This window comes from Cenococcum geophilum (genome assembly GCF_001692895.1).
Source record: "Cenococcum geophilum 1.58 unplaced genomic scaffold K441scaffold_28, whole genome shotgun sequence".
In the NCBI taxonomy this organism is placed as follows: Eukaryota; Fungi; Ascomycota; class Dothideomycetes; order Gloniales; family Gloniaceae; genus Cenococcum; species Cenococcum geophilum.
The window spans coordinates 1573018-1595626 of NW_027137586.1; the positions used below are offsets into that span (position 1 = coordinate 1573018).

General features: G+C 43.4%; 5 protein-coding genes across 5 annotated transcripts; 3 read left to right on the forward strand and 2 right to left on the reverse strand.

Annotated features, from left to right (window-relative positions):
* Positions 1–832: 832 nt before the first annotated feature.
* On the forward strand, positions 833–3944 carry K441DRAFT_697374 (uncharacterized protein). The gene is made up of 6 exons (XM_067652969.1): positions 833–987; positions 1038–1260; positions 1312–1508; positions 1574–2501; positions 2700–2971; positions 3129–3944. The coding sequence occupies exons 2-6, from the start codon at positions 1097–1099 to the stop codon at positions 3902–3904; spliced, it is 2337 nt and encodes a 778-aa protein (XP_067502739.1). The 5' UTR covers positions 833–987; positions 1038–1096; the 3' UTR covers positions 3905–3944.
* Positions 3945–5777: 1833 nt separating this feature from the next.
* Positions 5778–7858, reverse strand: K441DRAFT_638822 (uncharacterized protein; the record flags this gene model as incomplete). The annotated part of the gene is made up of 2 exons (XM_067646553.1): positions 5778–7754; positions 7808–7858. The coding sequence occupies 2 exons, from the start codon at positions 7856–7858 to the stop codon at positions 6153–6155; spliced, it is 1653 nt and encodes a 550-aa protein (XP_067502740.1). The 3' UTR covers positions 5778–6152.
* Positions 7859–8458: 600 nt separating this feature from the next.
* Positions 8459–9882, reverse strand: K441DRAFT_613506 (aldo-keto reductase; the record flags this gene model as incomplete). Its single annotated transcript, XM_067645642.1, has 4 exons — positions 9756–9882; positions 9458–9687; positions 9198–9404; positions 8459–9129 (listed from the first exon to the last, which is right to left on the reverse strand). The coding sequence occupies exons 2-4, from the start codon at positions 9654–9656 to the stop codon at positions 8459–8461; spliced, it is 1077 nt and encodes a 358-aa protein (XP_067502741.1). The 5' UTR covers positions 9657–9687; positions 9756–9882.
* Positions 9883–10470: 588 nt separating this feature from the next.
* Positions 10471–11541, forward strand: K441DRAFT_662032 (uncharacterized protein). Its single transcript, XM_067648981.1, has 2 exons — positions 10471–10506; positions 10554–11541. The coding sequence occupies exon 2, from the start codon at positions 10962–10964 to the stop codon at positions 11451–11453; it is 492 nt and encodes a 163-aa protein (XP_067502742.1). The 5' UTR covers positions 10471–10506; positions 10554–10961; the 3' UTR covers positions 11454–11541.
* A 613-nt stretch (positions 11542–12154) lies between these two features.
* On the forward strand, positions 12155–13471 carry K441DRAFT_638826 (putative 1-aminocyclopropane-1-carboxylate deaminase). The gene is made up of 2 exons (XM_067646554.1): positions 12155–12486; positions 12542–13471. The coding sequence occupies exons 1-2, from the start codon at positions 12299–12301 to the stop codon at positions 13392–13394; spliced, it is 1041 nt and encodes a 346-aa protein (XP_067502743.1). The 5' UTR covers positions 12155–12298; the 3' UTR covers positions 13395–13471.
* Positions 13472–22609: the final 9138 nt, after the last annotated feature.

Genomic DNA, 22609 nt, shown 5'->3' on the forward strand with positions numbered 1-22609 from the left:
CCATGTCACCCTCCAATGTGCGAATAACCTCGCTCATTTGTCTCTGTCGCGTTTCTGGGGAAGGTGGACGTATTCCCAAAGCCAGCCTCTCATGGACACTGGGCGCACTGCCGATGAAGTTTAAGAGCGTAGCTGATGGCTTCTTATTCCCACTGCGCATTCATTGTTAATGGATGTCAGCGAAGGAAGGATAGCTAAAATACCTTGAATCGTTGGTTGAGGATGATTGTGACGGGTTTTCTGGGCCAGACATGGCTAAGAGATTTGCTAGAGACTTATGGGTTGCTTCCGCTTTTAGGGCCGCAGGACCTTTTGTGACGGTGATCAAGTATCTAGAAGATAAGAAGGCGAATGTTTTCGTGGATTTCTCTTCGATACATGAAGCGGATTCAAGGCAATCCATATCTTTATTTTATACTCCTAAATTCGACTAGACAAGATCTATCCACTCGCGCAATAATAGGCTCGACTGTTATTGCGCGCTTGAGAAAGTAATGGTGCCTTCTAGTTAGATTTACTTATCTATTCTTTCACGCCTATGAGTATTATCGCCTCCTTCATTCTGCGCCAACGAGCATAAACAGTTGGTGGCGGGCGTCAGATACAAACGAGCAAGTCACCAATCGCAACGCTGGCATATCCTCCTCATGAAATCCCGACTGGCCAGTTTCTTTAGGCCCAGCCACCTCGTCAGCTGCTATGAATGGTTTATGCGCTGCTGGGGATGCGCGCGAATGCGAATTTCAAAGTCCGCGTTTTGGTTTTCAGGTAAGAGCTCTTCAACATCCGTCCGTCTTGCGCATTTTCCATATAACTGACAAAGCATTTTCTTGCTCTATCTAATTCTTCATTGCTGTTTTGGATCTAACAGCTTATTGACGTTTGCCTGGCCTTACAGGCGTGAATCGCTTTCGGAGAGGTTTTCAGCTGCAAGGCTGTGATTTCCTCCAGTTGATCCCGTGAAACGATTCCTACTTGTCGGGAACGGTGAGTAGGATTTATAACATAGTAAAATGTGGGTGTCCTAATTTTTATAGCTTTTATGAAAAATCTGCCGGCCTAAGGTCTTAAATATTACCACGTCCATTACATTGCCATGGATCCTCTACTAGCTTCCGAGCCGTCCCAGCCTCGTTCCTATGCGCCCCAGAGCGATTTTGAGTCTCACAAAGATACAATCTCTCATCTTTACATGGATAGTAACCTAATCCTTGATGATGTGATAAAGGAGATGGAACAGCAACATAAATTCATGGCAAGGTATATTCCCAGGTCCCTCATGCATATATACTGCTGACAAACTGATTCCAGCAGGAGACAATACATGAAAAAGTTTAAGGAATGGGGCCTAATAAAATCTCCTTCAAAGAATAGGAAAGACAAAGGGTCATGCGAAGCAGTTGAGGAAAATGATAAACATGATATACTTGGGCACGCAAAACTTGATGAAGTAACAGACTATAAAACTGACCAGGAAGCTTCAGATAAGCCTGTATTTTTACCAAGTGGTATGTCGTCCAGCTCATTACAATCTTTCGGCCTTTGTCCACACTCTCTAAGTCTTACATTGCAGCTCATCTATTTCCCTTTGGCAATGACTCTTGTGTCGACGCCAGGGACCAAAACCAGCCCGATGATGACCAAAGGAGCTTGGCAGTGGTAGACAACTGGCGTACTCCTGAATTATCCAACGAACCATCCTCGAGAAGTGTATCGTCCTCGATCTGGGGAATGGTGTCTAAATTATACTGGGGAGGAGCGTCTAGTAAACCAACAGTGGATTCTGGGTCTCCACTTCCCAGGAATCTCTCTGAGTTTGAATATGAAAATTTTTCGCATTCGGAACATTTAAGAGAAACTTGCAAAACTGAAGAGACTAAGTCACGCATTTTCCTTTCAAAACGTCATTCACAGGCCCTTTTTCGTGATTTCTCTCCACCTGTGCCAATTTTACAGGAAGAAAAGAACTCTGAAAGTCATCCTTCCAATAGTGGTTCCACAGTGACCAGCTCGGATGAGGGTAGAGAGCATTTCTTGGAGGACGAAACGCAGTTTAGTAACTCACCTTTTCCGGATTCACCTCAGAGTGAAGCACGCGTTGCGATGATCCTCCCCGTCCTCTCCCCTGCCAAAACAGCACTGGTTGATCGTGTCATGGAAGAATTCCACCTCATATTCGATTATAACTCTGGGGTTCGGGTGCACGCAAATGGGGACTCACCAAACAATCGTCCAGGAAGCGACGACCCGCAACCAAACCAAAGTGCTGACCAGAATTCATGTAGGGATAAACGGAAGATCGGTGATAGAAAATCATTCCCGCCAGAAGATAGTGATAGGGACGAACCCAATAAACGCCCAAAACCCAATTCCCGGAAGTCTGACCAAGAAAATGGCTCGGGGCGTAGATTTGCTTGCCCATATTATAAAAGAAGCCCTGATAGGCATTCTGCAAATACATCCTGCGTACATCCTGGGTTCTCTAGTGTGTATCGTCTAAAGTAAGTTGTAATTATTTCTTCCGACGTGGAATTTTGGTTTTGCCAGACTGTGTAAAGCTGTACAACATCTCGAAGTAGAATGTCGTTCTCTTTGATTATCACTTAACGATAACTCTTTACCCGCGAAGATTCCTTAATCTGGTCTTTATCTTGGTAGATTAATACAATATCATAAGAATCATAGGGCTGACAGATTAGGGAACACCTATATCGAAAGCACGCACTACCCATTGAGTGTCCAAGGTGCTGTCAGTCATTCGGTAGTGAAGAAGATTGTCGAGAACATCTAAGAACTTCGCAGGCCTGTGAAATGCGCTTCAAAGTCCAAAGAGATGGGTTCAATAAGGATCAAGAGACCAAACTGAGGAGTAAAAAGAGGTCTCGAATACCCTTGACAGAGGAGGAAAAGTGGAAAGCTGTTTGGCAAATACTTTTCCCAAATGAAACCGAAGACGACATACCAAGTCCTTGTAAGTTCGATAATCTTCTTTCTCACTCAAATTTCGTATATGGAGTTTAGATGTTAGAAATCTGAACAAGCGTCCAAGACTTGGTTTTTCGGATCTGCTATTTACCATTGATCTTTTGCAGCCAAGCAGTGGACTGGAGGGCTGATATCGATACTAGACTGTGGCTCTAGCTCACCAATAACCTTGAATTCCCCTGACTCGCGAGAATTGGCACACTTTGAGCACTTCTCTAGAAGAGAGCTTCCTAAACTAGTGCGAAGGAGCTTGGAAATTGCCGTTGCAGAAGATGTGCAATTAAGAATGCTTGAAGACAGATTGAAGAATCAGCTTGTGGATATTATTCGTAATTGTCAAACTCAAGTCTTCAATCTATACCAAGAATCGCGACGTACTACCCCTCTACCTCAGGCAATCATCCCCCCACCTTCCACGAACCAGCTCATTAATTGCCCGGAACTGCAAGACATTCGGCAGAATCTTGATAATGGAGCTCCCAAAATCATCAATGAGTCCGATTCCGACTACCACTCCACGAGTACTCTTGTGGCGGAACCCTTTCCACAGATACAATCGGATTTAGGTTCAATGCGAACAAATGTATACAGATTAGAGTCGCGGAAACCCCTGGGGGAGCCCACCGAAGACCATCTTCCACAAGGTTCCGCCTCATTACTTCCTCCTCTTGAGTCAGAAGCGATAGGGCAGAGAGAGATTCTGGAAGGCCTCAACGAGCTTTCTGGTTCAGGACATGACTCAGGAACAGCAGGTCTCCTTCGATATGGGAGTGTTATCCCGGCAAGACTTACTTTTGACTTAGCCGCTGAGAGTCTTGAGTTTGATCCCGTCCTAGGTACGGAAGACGGTCCCTCCATAAGTTTCGCTGGTTGGTCGAGTGGCAATTGTTTCGAGGATTTGAATGACCTCTTCAAATAGAACCAAGATCCGCAATAACGCTCATGGACCCAATAAGCCCAGAGACAATGGAATCGAAATATGCTTTAGACTATTTCAGTGCTTTAGGAGCATCATAACAGATTTGTTCATGGGAACGCCGCAGCTTCTACCCATTCATTAGCTTACTAGCTTAAAATGAAGACACTTTCGTAGTTAGTATTTTTCCACGCAAGAGATTTATGTCAACTTCCTAAACAGTATCGAAGGGGCTAGTCCTGTGGATTAATAAAGTATGGAAGGTTGTGACCGGGTATTGTGGAGATTATCAAATGTGATGTCTCTTGGGGTTGGTTTCCACTATTTTTTTGCGCTGGCTAAGAACCACGGTAAATTAACTTTAAAGACATGTGGGAACCTCTAAGTAAACATATCACTGATGATGAAAAGTTAGGTGCAGCAAAATTATCCCTTAATACGCTTGCGTCCTAAGATCAAGTGGTCCGTGCATAATATCAGAATCAAAACATGTCGACCTGAATCGGAGTTCCTTACCACCATCGTAATACTGTCTGACGACCTAGATCGTCTATACAAACTATGTCTTAGTTGTCTCTCAACTTATGACTAAATGTCTCATCGAATGTCTCATTACCTATTCTCTATTACCTATTTTGACTCAGTTGTCTAGACCTACCTGATGTATATAAGGAGCTTCTAGAGCCCTCATTAATAGACAGAGTTCTCATTCCTGATCGTTCGTTCAACAAAACAACACGTTTAGCCTTATTTAATTGATTTAATTGGGTAATTCTCATTGATAACGGTAGGACGCAAATTAGCGTGTTAAGGGATACTTGCTATAGCGATGGAGAAGCTTGCTGTCTACAACCTAAAAAGTTATTACATGTGAGTGTGCTGGGGAAGTTGTATATGTGAGCCTGTACAAGATGAGTGTATGCTACAACAACAGAATACCCATGCTCTTCCTCGTGGTGCTTTAGCAAGCCTCCAGCAGAGTCAGCCGGTGAATTAATGGAGAACTCCAAACTCGCAGGAGCAAAGGGCGCCGACTGAAGAAGATCGCTAATAGGCTTCGGAAGGAGGTATTGTGTGCGAATAAATTGTTCGTTAGTAACGTATTAGCCAGATTTAAGCCTATGCTTAGAATCTCTGTTGGGGAGACCCACGCAAGTTTGAACCTTGTCCAATGCATTTGGCTTCTGATTCCTTCTGGCCTGTCCCCTATTCTACTAAGGGGCTTAACTCCGGCTCAGCCTCTCCTCAGGCCGCACAGCCACTACTCAGATTCATCTCTAACTGCTCACCTGCACTTCAGTCGTGCCCAGTCCCATTCCTAGGTCCTCGCGCTTATTGGCTAACTATGCCTTGCTTATGTCTACCGTCCTTTATAAAGTTTGTTAAGGGCCAGTTCTAGGCCGTCCTACGACATCCCCCCATCCCATCCTACGATATTCCACCGTCCTGTAACATCTTCCCGTCCTGCGACATCCTCTGCTTGCGATGTCATCGCATTTCAAGAATGCCATGTTTAGATGTGAGCTTGTTCGGGATCAAGCTCCATCTAATAGACCACATCAATCACGACGCGAGCTGTATAGCTTTGGATAAACGATAAACATCCTCTCGTTAATCACTCGACCCGACAGGGGACGAGATCCAGCTTCCCTGACTTCACTCCCCTCCCGGGTCTGGGCCCGTCTCTTCCCTCTCGCTTGGCAGCAGGACAAAGTGCAACCAGACCGTCTCTTCTCTTCCGAGCGCGAATTAGTTCGAGGACTTGGTGAAGGCCAGGATATGGCCGCCCGGGCCGGCGAGGGCGAGGAGGTGGAGGTGCAGTCTTGGAAGGCAAAATTGGGAGCCGAATATGCAGGCGTAGTGGACGAGGCCGGAAATGTGGTGGAGAGTCGGCAGGTCGAGGTTTATAAGGTGGATACAGGGTTAGGGAAGGGGAATACTACATAGCGGGTTTAGATTTAGACGGAGAGAGGATATTGAGCATGCGAGTGACGGGCCTAGATAGCCAATATTCCAAGCATGATAGTTCTCGAGACGCGACATATGAGTACACTGTAAGGTGTTTACTAGTTGTGGCGGAAGCCATGGTACTGGTGGTACTGAGGCGTAGATTCGTTCTGCCGCCTCTTTGTCTCTGCACATTCCAATCGGGCCGACCCAACGAACTCGCTGGCGGGTCAACTCTGGTCAATGGCCTTGCGGTCCAGCTGTAGCACCGCGTAATCCCAAATTCAAAGTCTTGAAACACCGTTCATGTTACATTCGCAGAACAACGCGATGTTGGGGAGAAGCCAGCTGCAATTCTTTCCAACACACCATCATCGACGATCTCGCTTACGTCGAGCAAGCGATTCCTCAAGTAACGCTGATGTTGCTCCGGTATTCCGGATACCATAGTCGCCATGGTCAGTGGCCAGCAAAGGAAAGAGGCTGTGGTAGCTTTGGCAGCTACTTTTAGGGAAGCGGGAACCTTGGTGACGACAGTAACATCATGCCCGGCTACGTGATGAGTTTCAATCAGTCCTAACATGCACGGCACACTTGCGCAGAGATCACTGGCTAGGCGCTGAATTCTCAACTTAGCAGCTTCTTCTAGAGACTCTGTGTCAGAATCTAGAGATTCGGCAAGTACGGACAGAGTCTTGAGCATGATGTCATTGACGGTGAGACGGAGGGCGCGGTAGCGGTTCCACATTCCTGCATGTCCCACAGTAGGGTAGATGTGAACAGTGCCGTCGAAAACCCTGTTGTTGGTCTCAACACGCTTATTGTCTTGTACAGAATGGGTGCTGTACCAGTACTCTGTAGGTAAATTATTCGCCCAGATGACTAGAACATCGTCCAGAGTCTGAGCTTCTGCCAAAAGACGGCGGAGTCTCACTATCTTGTCATATCTGTCTGATATTAAAAGACCTGCGGAACCCGCAGATAGGCTGCTAGCCTGATGTCGTAGCTTAGCAGCTCCCACCATACAACGGTCCAGTTCAAGTGCGAATCCGTATTCTCCGTATTGCGAACCATCTCGAAGCCAAGATGGTAGAGGCATGCTCCGTAAGAGCAATGACCGTATCAGCTGGCGTCGGACCAGCTTGTCCAGCTCCATGCTATAGTTGGTGCACTGGTCCAGCTGCCGTCGCAAGTTGAGCACAACCATTGCGCCATCATGGTGTGCAAAACTTCGTGAAGCCATGACTTGGATATCTCGACTTGAAACGTACGACGTCTTGTCCATCACAGAGTTCTCATAGAAGCTTAAAAGCATTACAGCAAGGAGCACTTCGTCGTGCGTTGCTTCACTTGCGTCTTTCAATGCCAAATTGGTTTTCATTAGAGCTTTCGAGTACTTCGTATAGCCTACAGTTAAGGCAGCATGATTTTTTCGGGCCCGCCCAAATGTAGCATGCGACACTGCAAATATCGCGAGACTGAGGATAGATTGAGGCTGAGAGTAACACCAATCGGCAAGGGCGTACTTCAGATGGCTGTCCGCAATTTCAGGCAAGCCGTGCAGTACTTCAACATAATATCGCGAGTAGTAGGTCAAGGCTTGATCGTCCAAGGGAATGTCTAGAGCTGGTAATGTAAAGAAGCTGTGTGGCTCAGCAGGTGGTATTTCGATCGGCAAAGCATCATCTGGAGATCTGGAAAGGCTCTTGGGTTTGCTCGACGTGGCTATTTGGCGATTGTCTCGGGTAACCAGAGTCGTCTTCAAGTTGGGTCCCCGTGGACGTTTCCGTCGACCGACTGCGTACTCGTTTTCGCTCAAGAAGATAAAATTGCGGTCTTCCTCAATGCCGTGGCGAATGCGGTTTGCCTTTTGGCATCGATTACAGACCGGGCGAGCTTCATCGCACTAGGTGTCTGTTAGTAACACATGTTCAATCTGAGCATCTTCTAAAGCCTCACCTTGACGCGACGCTGCTTGCATGTGCGGCAGCCGCGGCTTGGAAAAGTCATAGCACTTCTGATAGAACAAGAAGAGCGGGGACGGGAGCAGCTGAAGGCCCATTTGGCGCCTTTATCGGCTTTTAAACGATGCGCTTCGGACATAACGCGAAGTCCGTGACTATCTCCATTGGCTTGAAGACCTTGAGTGTTCGTGGCCCATTCCTCTCTTTGAACATGAACAGAGATCGGCAGTAGAGAAAACAGGACCTAAAAACTAGGACGATGCTAAACGGACACCCGATGTTTGGTTTAGCTCCTGCCTTAATAGATTGGGGAGTCTCGTGCATTTAACTTGTTCACATCTATTGTGAAAATTAAATCAATAAAATAGAGCTTTTATGCCGATAACACCACGATTGAATCTTAATTTTGGCTATATTACAACTCACAAAGTTTACGTCCGCAGCCTCCTGCACGGCTAATATTGGAGTTTCTATTTGGTGTTGATTTTCATGATGTAGATGCAAACAAGTTAAATACAAGCGACGTTCTAACCTATTAGGGAAGGAGCTAAACTAAACACTGGTGTCCGTTTAGCAATCTTCACGTCCGCCCACCTGATCATGTCATACGCGAATTCTACCTATTCCCCTAGCTTCCACTTTGACTTTAGACATGTCCAGCAACTGGCTTTGGAGCGTATGGCTCTTCCAGATACTTCATCTCATCTGCAGTCAGCCTCATGTCCCGCACAGCACACACTTCATCAAGCCTCTCGATACTGGTACTAGTCAAGCCGACGATTGGGATGCAACCCTTTCCTCTGATCCACGCCAGTGCAACTTGACTCATCTTCCAGCCCTTCCTCTCGGCCACCTCCTGAACTCGTTTATTGATGATTTCATCTGCTTCCGTAAGCCCACCGCTCATAGCAACACTGGTCTTCGACCTAGCAGACTCGACTCCCCATGGCTTTGCTAGCAAGCCTGAGAACAAAGGCCCCCATGGGATCAAACCCACTCCAGTCTCGTCGCAGAACTTGTTCATCTCCCTCTCCTCCTCTCTGTAACATAGATTGTACCGATTCTGCATGCTCACGAATTTCGTCCAGCCATTCTTCTCAGCAATAAATTGCATGCGGGCAAATTGGTACGTCCACATGGAGCTTGCGCCAATGTAGTGAACTTTGCCGGCTTGGACAAGGTCGTGAAGCGCTTTCATGGTCTCTTCCGGAGGAACCGAGGCGTCGTATCTGTAGACCTGGAGAATGTCGATATAGTCTGTTCCAAGGCGCTTGAGTGAGGCATCGACGGCTTTGAGTATCGCGCCGCGTGATAGACCTACCCGGCCCAAAATAGTCAGCTTAAGCACCTTTGGGACGACGCTTCATATCGACACAGCTGCTCACCGCCTTGGTTGACATAGTCTTTGCTCTTTTGCATCTGCGCCTCAAACGGCCAGTTGAAAATGCCCGGTTCCTCTGGGACCGTTCCATAGCACTTAGCCAAGATGGTAAGCTTGTGCCGGGGTATCTCGAACTTTTTAATCGCTTTCCCAATGATCTCCTCGTTTATGCCGCTGGAATAGACGTTGGCGGTATCCCAGGTTGAGAGGCCTATTGTTGATTCAATTACAGAACTTCAGTATATTTCCACATGTCCTACTTACCTCTGTCCCAGGCCGCTTTCAATATCTCCAACCCTTCGTCTTCCTCCATCACCCAATTCTGCCAGTCCTTACTGCCAATGCCCATGGTACCGAGGATTGGCGCGGAGACTCGAAGCCCAGAGGAGCCAAGCTGGACATACTCGACTTTGGTAGCATTCACGCTACTTTGCAGAGGGGTGGGGACGGACAGAGCAGGCATTTTCTTGCTGGAGAAAGTTTTCGAATCCAGGGTAAGCCTTCACGAAATATCGATGTTGTCTACAGCATCTGCATGCAACCAAGCCTTATATATAGGCAGAGGAATCCACCTGCGGATCGGGATCGACTCAATCAACGGACTTATGAAATGAGCTCGTCGTGAGAATAAGCATCTCTTACCATTGGACACAGAGTTTGGGGGAGATATGCATTTCGAGAGTATTTCCTGACAGGGCTAGACACGGTAAGTGTCGCGCCGGCGGATGCGCAGTGGTCTTTACGGCTAGGCCACCGATCCCCGTCATAGGCAACGTTCATGTGAGCGTGCGAACGTAGGTCGTGGAATTGCATCCCAGCGCAGCCTCAATTGTCGATACCTTGCTATTTCGAGCTTAGCACCTAAAGCCACTAACCAGTTCAGTCGATACTCGCGACCAGGCTAATGCAAGGTATCAATGCTCTGTCAAAGTCCGCAAAGTCCGCAGACTCCACTCCATAAACGACCTATGACAGTACCACTCTAGTTGTAGTTTTCGTACGTTGAACAACCCTGTCATTCTTGGCTTTGTAATATCGACTGTGGTCGCTCTCCTGGGAGCAAAAACCCGATGTGTAATATGTTGCAATTATCTCTGCATCCGCAAGGTATCGGCAAGGTCATGGCTTCGAGCCAGAAAGCCATCATGAAAGCCGTACTCGGCGATATGTCGTTCGGCCAGAAGAGTATGCGAGTCGTTGTATCTCTCCTCTGCGTTCGAGATTGCTATTCTGCTCAAAGACGTGGCACCGCATTGCCGGGTCACTAATCTCGAGACTAGGAACTCAATCTTGGACGTCTTCCAGAAGCATGGGTAAGTCCATGAATGCGCCTCAACAGTATCACGGCTCATTCAACTAGGCGCACCGAGATCGATACCGCACGCCGTTACGGGAACGGCACATCGGAGACCATGCTCGGCGAATTGAAATGTTAGGAGTGAGGCCTACTTATAAACACAAAGTACCTCCCCGCGTTCCATTCGAATCCCGAGACTGCCATACCTGAGGGCTGGGGTACGTCTTTCTTTCTTCCGCCTCTGCAACGATCAACATGCTAATACGCACATACAAACTTCGACCAACGCTACCATTCCGATATGCTCCGCCTAACTCTCTAGAAGTTCCTCATAGAGCTTATAATGCATAAGTTGTACGTCTACTATCTTGGCCTTGACCGCTCTGTCCCCCAAAGCGACATCTTTCGCGGCATTAATGTAGTTCACCAAGAAGGCCTCTTTGCCTAGCTTGGTCTCACTAATCTCCTCGCATGGGAAGTCGCGCAGATCTGCGAGCTGTGCGATCGCGAGGGGTGGGTCAAGCCGTCAGTCCACCAAGGCAAATACAACGCTCTCTATCGCGCCGTAGAGCCCGAGATCTTCCCTTGTTTGAGGCCCCACGGCACCAAGTTCTACACGTTCAACCCTATCGCGGAGACTTCCTGGCCGGCGGTGAGTTGCATAAGAGAATCAAAAATGGGAGCTATGGGAACGGGGAGTACTTTGCTGTGATGGAGCTACTAGATCCGGTCATTGAGAAGTATGGGTTGATGCTCAGGGAGTGTGCGCTGAGGCGGTTAGCGCATCATAGCCTGCTTGGCGAGGAGAAAGGCAACGCAGTCTTGATTGGTGCAAGTAGTGTGGCGCATTTGGAGAGCAATCTTGTGGGTCTTGAGAAGGGCCCGCTGCCGGACGAAGTCGTTGGGGCGTTGGATAAGGGATGGGAGAGGGCTAAGGGGTTGGGCTGGGAATATTGGTTTTGAGGGTATGACAATGTAGGAATAGAGGCAGCATGAGGTTTGTATTGTGACAAATGGGCCCCATTTAATTTCGTCGTACAATCGATATGCCATTCACAAGTTCTGGCGGTACGGTTGTTGATTGCACGTGATCTCCAGTGTGCAAGCGCGGCTTGAACTTTGAGGACGAACGGGCAGCGTAGCGCTTGCACCGCAGCCGGTAAGTCGGCAGTCACTCTGGTCACTGTAGTCCCAATCACGATGTCGTCGTAGTCTTCGCACCTCCTCCATGCCTGCTACTGAATCATGTACTCTGGATGCTGTGACCCGAGGCGGGCATTCTCGCGTTGACATTGAACACGATCGCAAAACTTTTCTGGCAGTAGAATGAGCAATTGTATATCGTCGTTCGCTGTAAGTTATGGAGCTTTAGAAGGCTACTTTAGGGTCAAGCTCAGGGAAGCAATGAAAAGGATAGGATACACTAGAGGCTCTACCGAACACATGCAATTCGCCCTAACCTTCAAAGGAAGTAATCGCCTGATTCCGGCAGTTGCATATCTCATCAGGTCTTTGCGCGGGAAAAGACGTGATCACGGTAGTTCTAAAGAGGTTTTCCGAGGAATTAGGGAGATTTGCCAATTAGATGTCGAGTTTTCCGGCTTCCCCACCACCCCCAGCTATCAATTTCTCTTGAACCTCTCTAGGTCTAATAATGCGATTCTTCCGTTCTAGATGTGGCAAGCTCGCCCGAATCCTAACATTGAGCATAATCACATAAATAAGAGTGGAGCGCTGCTACCTAGAAAAACCCATAATCCTGCTTTCCATACCGCATCTACCATCCGAAATTGCGATTGAAGTCAAAGATGTTAACAGTTCAGCTGCCAGAGCCCTTTGCCAGCATTCCAAAGGAATCTTTCCTCTTCGGGCCATCGCCGATTCAGCATTTGCCCCGCATCACAGCAGCTCTTGGCGGTAAAGTCAACATTTACGCAAAGCGGGAAGATTGTAACTCTGGCTTGGCTTATGGGGGAAATAAGACAAGGAAACTTGAGTAAGTGGCAATCTGACCGTCTAAAAGCCTGGATGTCCATGAATAATCTTTCTAGATACCTTATGCCTGAAGCGTTGTCACAAGGATGCGATACATTGGTTAGCATTGGTGGTGTGCAATCCAACCACACTCGACAGGTTGCAGCGGTAGCTGCGAAGCTTGGACTGAACGCTGCCCTAGTACAAGAGAAATGGGTCAACTGGGAAGATCCTGTATACGATAAAGCTGGTAACATTCAGCTCTCCCGCCTGATGGGCGCGGACACACGATTGGATCTATCGCCATTCAGCATTGCACATAAAGATTCGTTGAAGAAATTGACCCAGGAAGTGACCGATAGCGGCGGTAAACCCTACTACATTCCCGCGGGAGCTTCCGATCACCCTTTGGGGGGTCTCGGCTTTGCGAGATGGGTGTTCGAGGTCGAGCAGCAAGAGAAAGAGATGGGTGTCTTTTTTGACACCATTATAGTTTGTGCTGTCACAGGATCTACCATGGCAGGAATGGTTGCAGGGTGCAAGCTTGCTGAGAAGAATGGTTCTCGAGCTCGTAGAATAATTGGCATTGATGCTTCCGCAAAGGTGCAGGAAACTTTTGATCAAGTGCTTCGAATTGCAAAGGCTACTGGAGTGCAGATTGGTTTGGACGAAGGCGATATTACAAGTAATGACATTATCTTGGACGACAGATACCATGCTGGTTGTTATGGCATTCCGGATAGGCAAACTATTGATGCCATCAAATTTGGTGCCGAGACAGAGGCCTTCATTACTGATCCGGTTTACGAGGGTAAGAGTTTAGCAGGTATGATGGACTTGTTACGAAAGGGTGAAATATCTGCTGGCAGCAATGTCTTGTATGCACACCTTGGAGGTCAGTTAGCTCTTAACGCATATACGTCGATGTAGAGTTTGTTATGGATTCTTAGCATAGGATTAGGGTGGGGCACAAGCGAGTGCAATCAATCCAATCTAAAAGTGGGGCGATTGATGATATCAGTAGTATGTCCACGGTTCGATTTGTACACCACCTCGGCGCATCTCGTTGTAAGTGCGTGTCGATCAAGCCTTCCACTAGCCGTATATAGATTGATCGCCGATATCAAATGGAAATATCCGAACAACCTCACCTCGTGATTGAAGAGCTCAAGGAAAGAAGGCTAAAGTGTTAATTAACAATTAAGTGCCTACCTGGTAGAGTCGTAACGAGGCTCTTTTTAATTTCATATTCCTAAATAATATTCGCGATTATAACGCGCTTCCCTTACCAAGGAAGGCTTACACGCCTCTTTAAGGTGTTGTATATAAAATAGTAAAGAGTAGGTAATAGTTAGGGTAGGTAATTAGGTGAGCGAGTAGGGCAATATTAATTAAAAGATTTATATCGCCTTATTGTATCTATAAGGCAACGCCTACGCGACGTAATTAAAGTCGGAGGTGGTATAGCTAAATAGTAGATTTAGGTAAGAGCTTGAAGGAATAGGACACTCGTTTAGTTGCTATACCAAGAAATCGATTGCGCTGGCGCGCTAATCTCCTTCGGATATTTGATCGATTTCTTGGTCTGAGGCACTTTGGCGAGATTTGTATGGAAACACAAGCTTTTTTAGAAGGAAAACTCACAAACCCCAACAAAATTAATTAACATCCCCACAACATACCTTAAGGTAAAAATTATATTAAATTACTTAGGAGATTGAGCTCTATAGATTATAAGATTTTAGGCTTTTTATATTTTTATATGGGCCCGTACGGGCCTATATAAAAAGTGCTTATGCTTTTAATAATAGGAATTTTAACTTTAACGAAATTAATCTTAGATTTAGGAGGGGATAATACAATTTAAAGCCCTTTAATATATAAAATAGCCCCTAAAATTTATGTATTAACTTTTAGAGACTTTATTTTATTATATTATGGAGTAAATCCCCTTATAAAATTGCTAAAACTAAGATTTTTACTTATGCTTTTAACAAAACTCGCCAAACGCTCTTAGACGTGATTTTGGTGGATGTTAGTTAACTTATTAATGGGCCGAAGGAACATCTGCTCCAATTAAATTCACGTCTAAGCTTACTAAGGTACGTATGTATGTATGTATATATAATCTATTATGGCCATATACCATCTAGGGTATAGGCCGTTATAGAGCGCTAACTAAATACTTTCTGCCATTAATATGCATGCTCTAGTTTAGAAGCCAACTATAAGAACTATATATCTATTACCTAACACTATATTTAACCAAGGAAATAAAGGAAAGAAATGCGTTACTATTAGAAAAAAAAGGTCGGAGTTTAGAGGCGAGCCTAAGTAAGTAGTTTTTGACGCCTTGTGTCTATAGGGCTGTTCCGGCGTTATGCGCTTTTTAATTGGCGACGCACCAGTAGAGGCACGTGTGGAGGAGGCTTATGGTATATTCGGTTAGATAATAGGATAAGGGATTCTTAAGAGTTTTTACTTATTAACGTCGGCTTTTGTACTTTCTGTATCTTATATACTTAGGTATAAACGTCCGGTCTCCTTTGTAAATTTAATTATAGCTTTAACTATACTAATATCTGGCTTCTAGCGCTTAATTAGGCCGTTAATATTCCTGCCTCCTTCTTATCTGCGTAAGTAGCCTCCTAATACATATAATAGATCCCTAAATTAATCTCTATACTGCTTACTTAGTCTAAACCTCTACTATGTCTACCTCCTATAAGAAAAGAGGAAGTGCTATATTAATTCTATAAGCCTATAGTTGTATAACGCCGTCTCTAATATATTAATTTTATAGAGATATTCTTTTAGAAATAACTTACTAGTCCGTAGCTGCGTAAGAATAGTAGCTTTAGAGCTAATTAGCTACTAGTATAATCCTATAGCCTTTCCTAGGTGGAGTGCTGCGTTAATCTTCCTTATAAACTTACCCGTATTAGATCTTCCCAATAAAAGCGGTTCTATTATTATCTCGGCTTTTTCTAGGGCTTGCGTTATAAGGTACCATAGGAGGCCGTCTCTCTATAGTGGCTCCTCGCTCTCTAGTCTCATCGCTACTTTAGTAAGCTTATTAGCCTTCTTATTTCCTATAAATCCTAAGTGGCCTAGAATCCAGTATAGCGTAACGTTGTTTAGCCATAGCTTCTTTAAGATCTCTATAACTATTTTTTAGCAGGCTCTAGCCCTCTAGCTCTATACTAATAGCAACGCTAATTATAAGTTAGAGAATATTCTTATACTAAAGGCAGGTATTAGAAAACCTACTTAGTCGATAGCCGTGCACATGGGGTTCCACGGCTAGTTAGCTGCCTTGCTAATTGCTAGAAGCTCTATAAGGTGGGCGTCAGCCTAATTAAAGCTCGCCACCGTTTTCGAGAGCGTTACTTTAGATAGTGTAGCATATACGCTAATTCCTGCCCTGCTATTACGTACTAATATATTAATATATATATTAACCTATCCTAGCTTATAATCTTTAATAATAGCTTAAGTATGTTCTTCGTCCTTGTATATTACTATATTAGGTTTAGCTACCTACGGTAGGTATGCATACGGTTTAACCTCTAGCACCCCATTTACCTAGATATCCTCGCATATCTCTACTATCCTTTAGAGTAGCAACCTATACTATCTATAGAGCCTCTGTCTTTAAATCATTTAATATAGGTATAATTTGCCTAGTTTATGGATTAACACTTAGAACGCAATGGCCTGGTTACATAGCCTTTATTTAAGGGGGAGTAAGCTAGCTTTTACCTCCGCTATTAATAGAGCGACGGTGTAGAACCCCCTAATAATAGCTTATACCGTAATCCTTTGCGCCTACTAGAGGAGCTATATTAGCTCTTATATCGCAAGCGGGTACTATATTAGCAACGCGTAGTCTACTACTAGTAGGACCGAGCTCTTAGCTAGTTATTTAACGCTCTTAGGCTGCAGTCCCTTTAATCTACGCAACGCTAGCGCCACCTTAGTGGCTTTGCCTGCCTTATTTACTAGGTATACCTTAAACCTTAGCTCCTTATTAAGAATTACCCTAAGGATTTTAATTTCCTGTATTGGGGGGATTCCTTTTCCTTTAAATTAGAGCGGCGTGGTAGCATCCCTACCCGCTTCTTTATATCTAGTAAGGTGGATAAATAACATTTTCTTCGCTTTAAATTAAGCTCTACTAGTTCTCTCCCATTTTTTAAGCATTAGTATAATCTCGCCCTAGATAATCTGCGTGTTTTCCTCCGCTATAGGGCCTATAACCTATACCAAGTAGTTATTAACAAAGGCCATAGAGCTGCCATTTCTGGGTGCGTTTTATATAAGATCCGCGTTAAAGAATAGAAAGAGTATTAGGGCTAGTACTAATCCCTACGGGAAACCTGCTTACGGGAGCGCCTGCACCTCTAATATATATCCGTTAACTAGGATATAAGCTTAACGGTTTATATAGAAGTCCTATACCTATTATATAATCGTTTAAGGTATCTATTACTGCCGTAATCTCCTAATTTCCGGTTCTATGGCTATATTATTATATACACCCTTAATATTAAATAATACTAAAGACAGCGTCTTCTTTTCTCTTTATACTTTAAATACGTTCTTATAGAGATATAATAGCGTATATATTATTAACCTTTGCTTCCTAGCTCTAAAGTATATCTTAAGTAGTAAGCTGTATTCCTCTACTAGGTATACTATCCTCTCCGCCACTAGCAATTTAAGTACTTTCCCTAGCATTAGGAGGAGGGAGATCGGCCTATAGTTATTTGCTACCGTATAATCCCCCCGCTTTAGCTTCTATAGCAGTATAATCTTTACTACCTTTTATTCCTATAGTACTTTCTCTGTCTTAAGTAATTTAGTAAAGAGAGTAGTAATTTTACCGCTTAGTACGGGCTATAGCTCTCGCCACACCCTAGCTAGTAGGCCGTTCCTTCCTAGAGCTTTATCTAGGCTAGCCCTAAATACAGCTGCCTTAACCTTATATTTAGCGATAGACTTCTATAGTAATTAGTTATAGCTAGTTATAGCTTCCTCTTCTTATTTACATAGTGGCGGGACCGGAAAGAATGCCTAGAGTAGTTCTCTTATAATATTATAGTTCTCCGTAATAACCTCTCCCTATCCTCTAGCCTTTTTAATTAGCGGTATTTTAGTAAACGTGGATATAGCCTACGGATTAAGGTATTTTAACGCTTTTTATATATTATTACTGTTACTAAGGAATTCGTCCCAATAGAGCTTCCTATATTGCTGAATAGTTCTATAGAAGAGCTTCTTCGCTCTTGCTGCGACATTATATAGTTTAGGGTTGTCCCTTCCTTGCCTCTATATCGCACTATTCCTATTCCTCTAGTATATATATAACTTCCTCAGCGTTATAAGGTCTTCGCTCCACCATCTTTTTATATATAGTAATGGCTTGGCCTGCTAGCAGTGTGCTTTAAGGGCTTTGTTAACCCACCTATTAAGGTAGTTAACTATTTCGTCTATATCTTTTATAGGGAATTCCATCTCTTTCTATTACTTTATATCTTTTTAAATCTTGTCCTAGTTCGTATTCTTAATAAGCAGCCTCTCCTAGCTCTCCTATATATCTATATTAACCTAGAAGCTAGTATAAATAGCTTTATAGTCTAACCTATACTTATACTCCTAGGTAGCGCACTTTACTAGTTTACTCGCTAGGCCTGGGGTTATAAGTATAAGGTTAATCGTTAATATTTGCCCCGCGTTACTCTTAAATATAGGTACTCCCACTAAAAGTAGGCTCTAAAGTAACCGGTCCGCTATAAAGTTAATAATTAGCGTGCTTTCTTCCTACGTTAACATAGTACTAATATAACTTCCTCCCTATAGCGGATTATGCCGATTAAAGTCGCCTATAATTACCACCTTAGTATATAGGTTGCGCAATAGTTTACCCTAGATTAGACCATTAATTATCTCTAGCCTACTAAAGAGCTCCTCTAGGTTCTCTTCCTTAGTTCTCCTTAAACATCTATCTGGGATATATACCGATACAATTATAAGTCTCCTTTAGCCGACGTGCGCTACCACCGCCGTAATGTCTGCTAAATCTACCTACAGCTATATAGCTACTAGCTCTCTAGATGCTTAGATATATGACCTAACTAGGAGATACCGCTGCTGTCTGCCTATTAGGACAAACCTTATCCACCAGGGGTTTAAGCTAGCTAGCACTACTTCCCCATCTAAGAGAAAGCAGTAAGGCTCTTAGCTTAGAATAAAGTAGAAGTTTACTAGCGCTTCGTTATTATATAGCGTATGCTATACTTCCCTATACTTCTTTATATTTGCTTAGAGGATCCGGAGTTCTTTATTTATAGCGCTGTTATATAAGAATCCTATCCATCTCTTTCCTATATATTAGGCATTTATGGTATAAGGCTTAGTAAGGACCCTAGCAGTTCACGTAGTGTAAATTTACCGTCTTATACTAGAGATGGCCTTCCCGCCTATATATTTCGCATGTATTAGGTTACGTATAGTCTCTAGCTCTATATCTAAACCTTTTATATTTATAGCATGCTATAGGGGTGCGTTGCTCCTTAAATAGTAATATAATAATTGCGCCTCCCCTAAATAACACGTTGTCCGACGTAAGCAGCTTCTCTATATCCTCCTTTATTACTACTTTAATAATTACTAATACGTGCTAGCCGCGTGGCCTTAGTTGTCCTAGCTATCTTATTATATATACCTCTATACCATCCTCTACCCTAAAGCGCTCTATAGCTAACTTATTTACTTTTCCGCTGTTAATATCTATTGCTAAAGGTACTTTAACCTAGTCCGCCTTAACCGTATACCACTTAGGTCTAATAAGCCTTGCCCTAGGAATATACGGTTTAAGCTATTAAGCAGTCGTCTGCCTAAACGTAGCTTTTTTATCTTTTTCCACTAAGAATCTAATAATGCTCGCGCTGTCGCTTATTTACTATACGCGGAAGTCCTTAAGTATAGCTCCTATAAGTCCCTTAATATCCTTTATGCCTTACGCAATGGTTTACTTTACTACTTTAGTAGTAGCTACCCTCTCTATTACCTCTAAACCCGCTTAACTAACGTCTATTACTAGCTACTAATTAGGTTCCTTAGGGTTCCTAGCGCTTATTATTTATAGCAAGGTTATCTCTAACCCTACTATGCCTCTACTAGCCGCTACTAATACCTATAATTGTGTTAGAGCTAAGGGAGTATTTAGTTACGCTTATAAGGACCGGATAGCCTTTTAGAGTTTGGCGTTTTGCTTTTTAAGGCTTTGCTATTCCAATTTAATGTCTATAAGGTTATTTCTAATGCTCTTAATAATGCTATTCTGGTTTGTAATAATATTACTCTACTATACTATAGTTTCTTTAAGGCTTTTAATAAGTCGATAAAATTCGTTATAATTAATACCTCCTCCTTTACGTTTAGGTAAGGTAGAGACTCTTACTATAGGAAATAGAGGCAGTATATGCTGTGTAGCTTATAGTCCGGTTTATAGTGCGGTTGTCTGCTGTTTAAACTATACTAATATTTAGGCTCGTGTCCTTAGCGACTGCTAGGCCTCTTATACCTTCGCGCTCGGTTTCTTTATACGTCTTAGTAGAGCTACTGGCGGGTCTAGAGGTAGTGTTGCTAATACGCGTTTAGGGGTTAAAGCAGCTATTAGGGCTCTGGGGCTTTGTTCGGTGGGCCGTAGGGGCCGCCTTATAGCGGGAACTAGCTAAATAAAAGACTAGGATTTGATTAAAAGAATGTCTAAGATAAATATCCTCCTCTTTTAAAAGTTGTTCCTCACCGATTGCTATGTCTCGCTGAGGTACAAGGGGGTAATATGAGCGGGCCACCAGCGCTCCCTGCAAGCGTCTCCTGCTAGTGCTTACATTGCTATATTGCCACATTAAAACAGGTGCTTATTTAGTATTTTGTAGGGCCTTTATCTGCAGTATATTGCCTACGTATTCTGGCAGCTTCTTTACCTGTATAATTTAAGGATTACTACTACTTATGAGCTATACGCGATATGGCTAAAACCACGCCAACGCTAGCAGGGAGCGCTGGTGGCCCGCTTAGGTAGCCCCCTTGTAAAGGCGATTAAGCGTTATTAATATTCTAAATTTCTCCTTTCTTAGTTGCATTTCTTACTACTTGTACTACCCCTACCTATTAACCACAACCTTATAGAGCATAGTATAGTTATCCTAGAGGAGTTTCCTATTCGCTAGAGCTTATAGAGCCTGGGGGGTACTTAGGTAGTCTTTATCTTATAAATCAGACCCCCGGGGAGAAATTGCGCTACGACGTGGAAGGACTAGCGCTACGCTTGTGGACCTTACCCTAGTCCTATGGACTCCTAGACCAATCAGATCGCACTGAGAGGAATTTCTTCCTAAGGGTTTAAGAGCTTATGGGCGCCCTTTATATAAGAACCCAATGTTTTTTATTAGGCGATAACTCTTCCACTATAACACGTATCTTAACCCTTTTATAACGTCTAGTTATTATAAAAATACTATAAGGTAGGAGCTCTTTAATTTCTCTATCTATTGTATTAAATAACGACGTCGTAGCTATATTATAGTTGGTTGCGTTAGTTGCATTTTATTGGTTGCATTTTCTTATTAGTCGTATTTTCTCGTCGCAATTTTGCCTTACTGCTATGCCTTATATACTTCTCTATATCTAATTATCTCTAAAATAATACGAGCTAAAAGCTCCTTTTCTGCTCTATCGCCTCTATATTATAGCAATATTGTAGCTCTATTCTACAAGAAGTTAGATATAGGTAGTTGGTTAGTTTTAGTCTAGTTTTATTACAATTTTGCCTTACTGCCAAAACTTATATACTTCTCTAGGTCTAATTATCTCTAAAAATACTACGAGGTAAAAGCTCTTTATCTTCTCTATCGTCTCTATATTATAGCAATATCGTAGCTCTATTTTACAAGAAGTTAGACATAGGTAGTTAGTTGGTTTTAGTTAAAATCTACAAAACATTTAAATTTAAAGTCTAACTTACATTCTGCGACGATGTATCTCACCCCCTAGTATTCTTAGTAGGGGGTTATAATTTATAAATATATAGATATAATTACCTAAAGAATCTATTGCATTAATAAAATATATAATAACTCTTATAGTGGGGACGTCGCTCATAGAAATACGCAAGATTTAATTTTTAAAACATTCAAATCTCACCAAAGCGACGCCCATAAGCTCTCAGACGCTTTATAGAGGATTTTGTCAGGTAATAGGGGTGCGTAGGGGGCTAGAATTAGTGCGTTGTTCTAATTGGTTTAGAAGTTAACAGGAGGGTTTATGCGCTATCCCTTGTCACGGAATAAATCTTTTGCGGAGCGTCTGATTCATGAGATAAGGCAGTCTCTTTGTTGTCTTAGCATGCTTAGACTAAGAAACCGATGAATATCCGCTGCGCGGATTATCGAATATCCGCAAGTTAACCTATTCGATCGATCCATCTGTTCCTTAGTCTGAGCCACTTTAGTAAGCTTTTAAAAGCTAAGCCGCTCTGTTTATTGACCTGAGGTACGAGTGGTCTATATATTTGGGTTGGGGGGTCCTAGAATTCAAACTCCTACCAAGCCAGCTTCTGATTGGTTAGAAAGCCGGCTTCTTATTAGTTAGAAAAAAAGTTACACGCGGTAAGTTGTGCTAGAATCCACGTGACGAACATTAAAATATTATAAATATTAAAATATCCTACTAAGGTAGTATTACGCCTTCCTTTTTATTAATACCTCTATTAATACTAATGTATATATTATAAATATGGCAGATCCTACTGTAATTAAATATAGTAAGTGCCATATCTATAAGCCCCGCCTTAACTTTGTTAAAGACGGCCCTTTAAAGAAGATTTTAAAGCTATGCTAGTTATATCGGTTAAAGGCGCGTCTTCCCTATATATTACTTCTACTTTTACTTACTTTTCTAGGCCTCTAAATATGGTTTAAAACATGCAGAACGTTAATCCCCCAACGTAAATTTTAACCCGAGTTTATAAGTAATAAGCCAATTAATTTAAAGCTTTATTATATAAACTTTAATTAATATATATAGAGATAAGGTTTTCCAGGGGGAGACCCCCTGGGACCCCCCTATATAGAGCT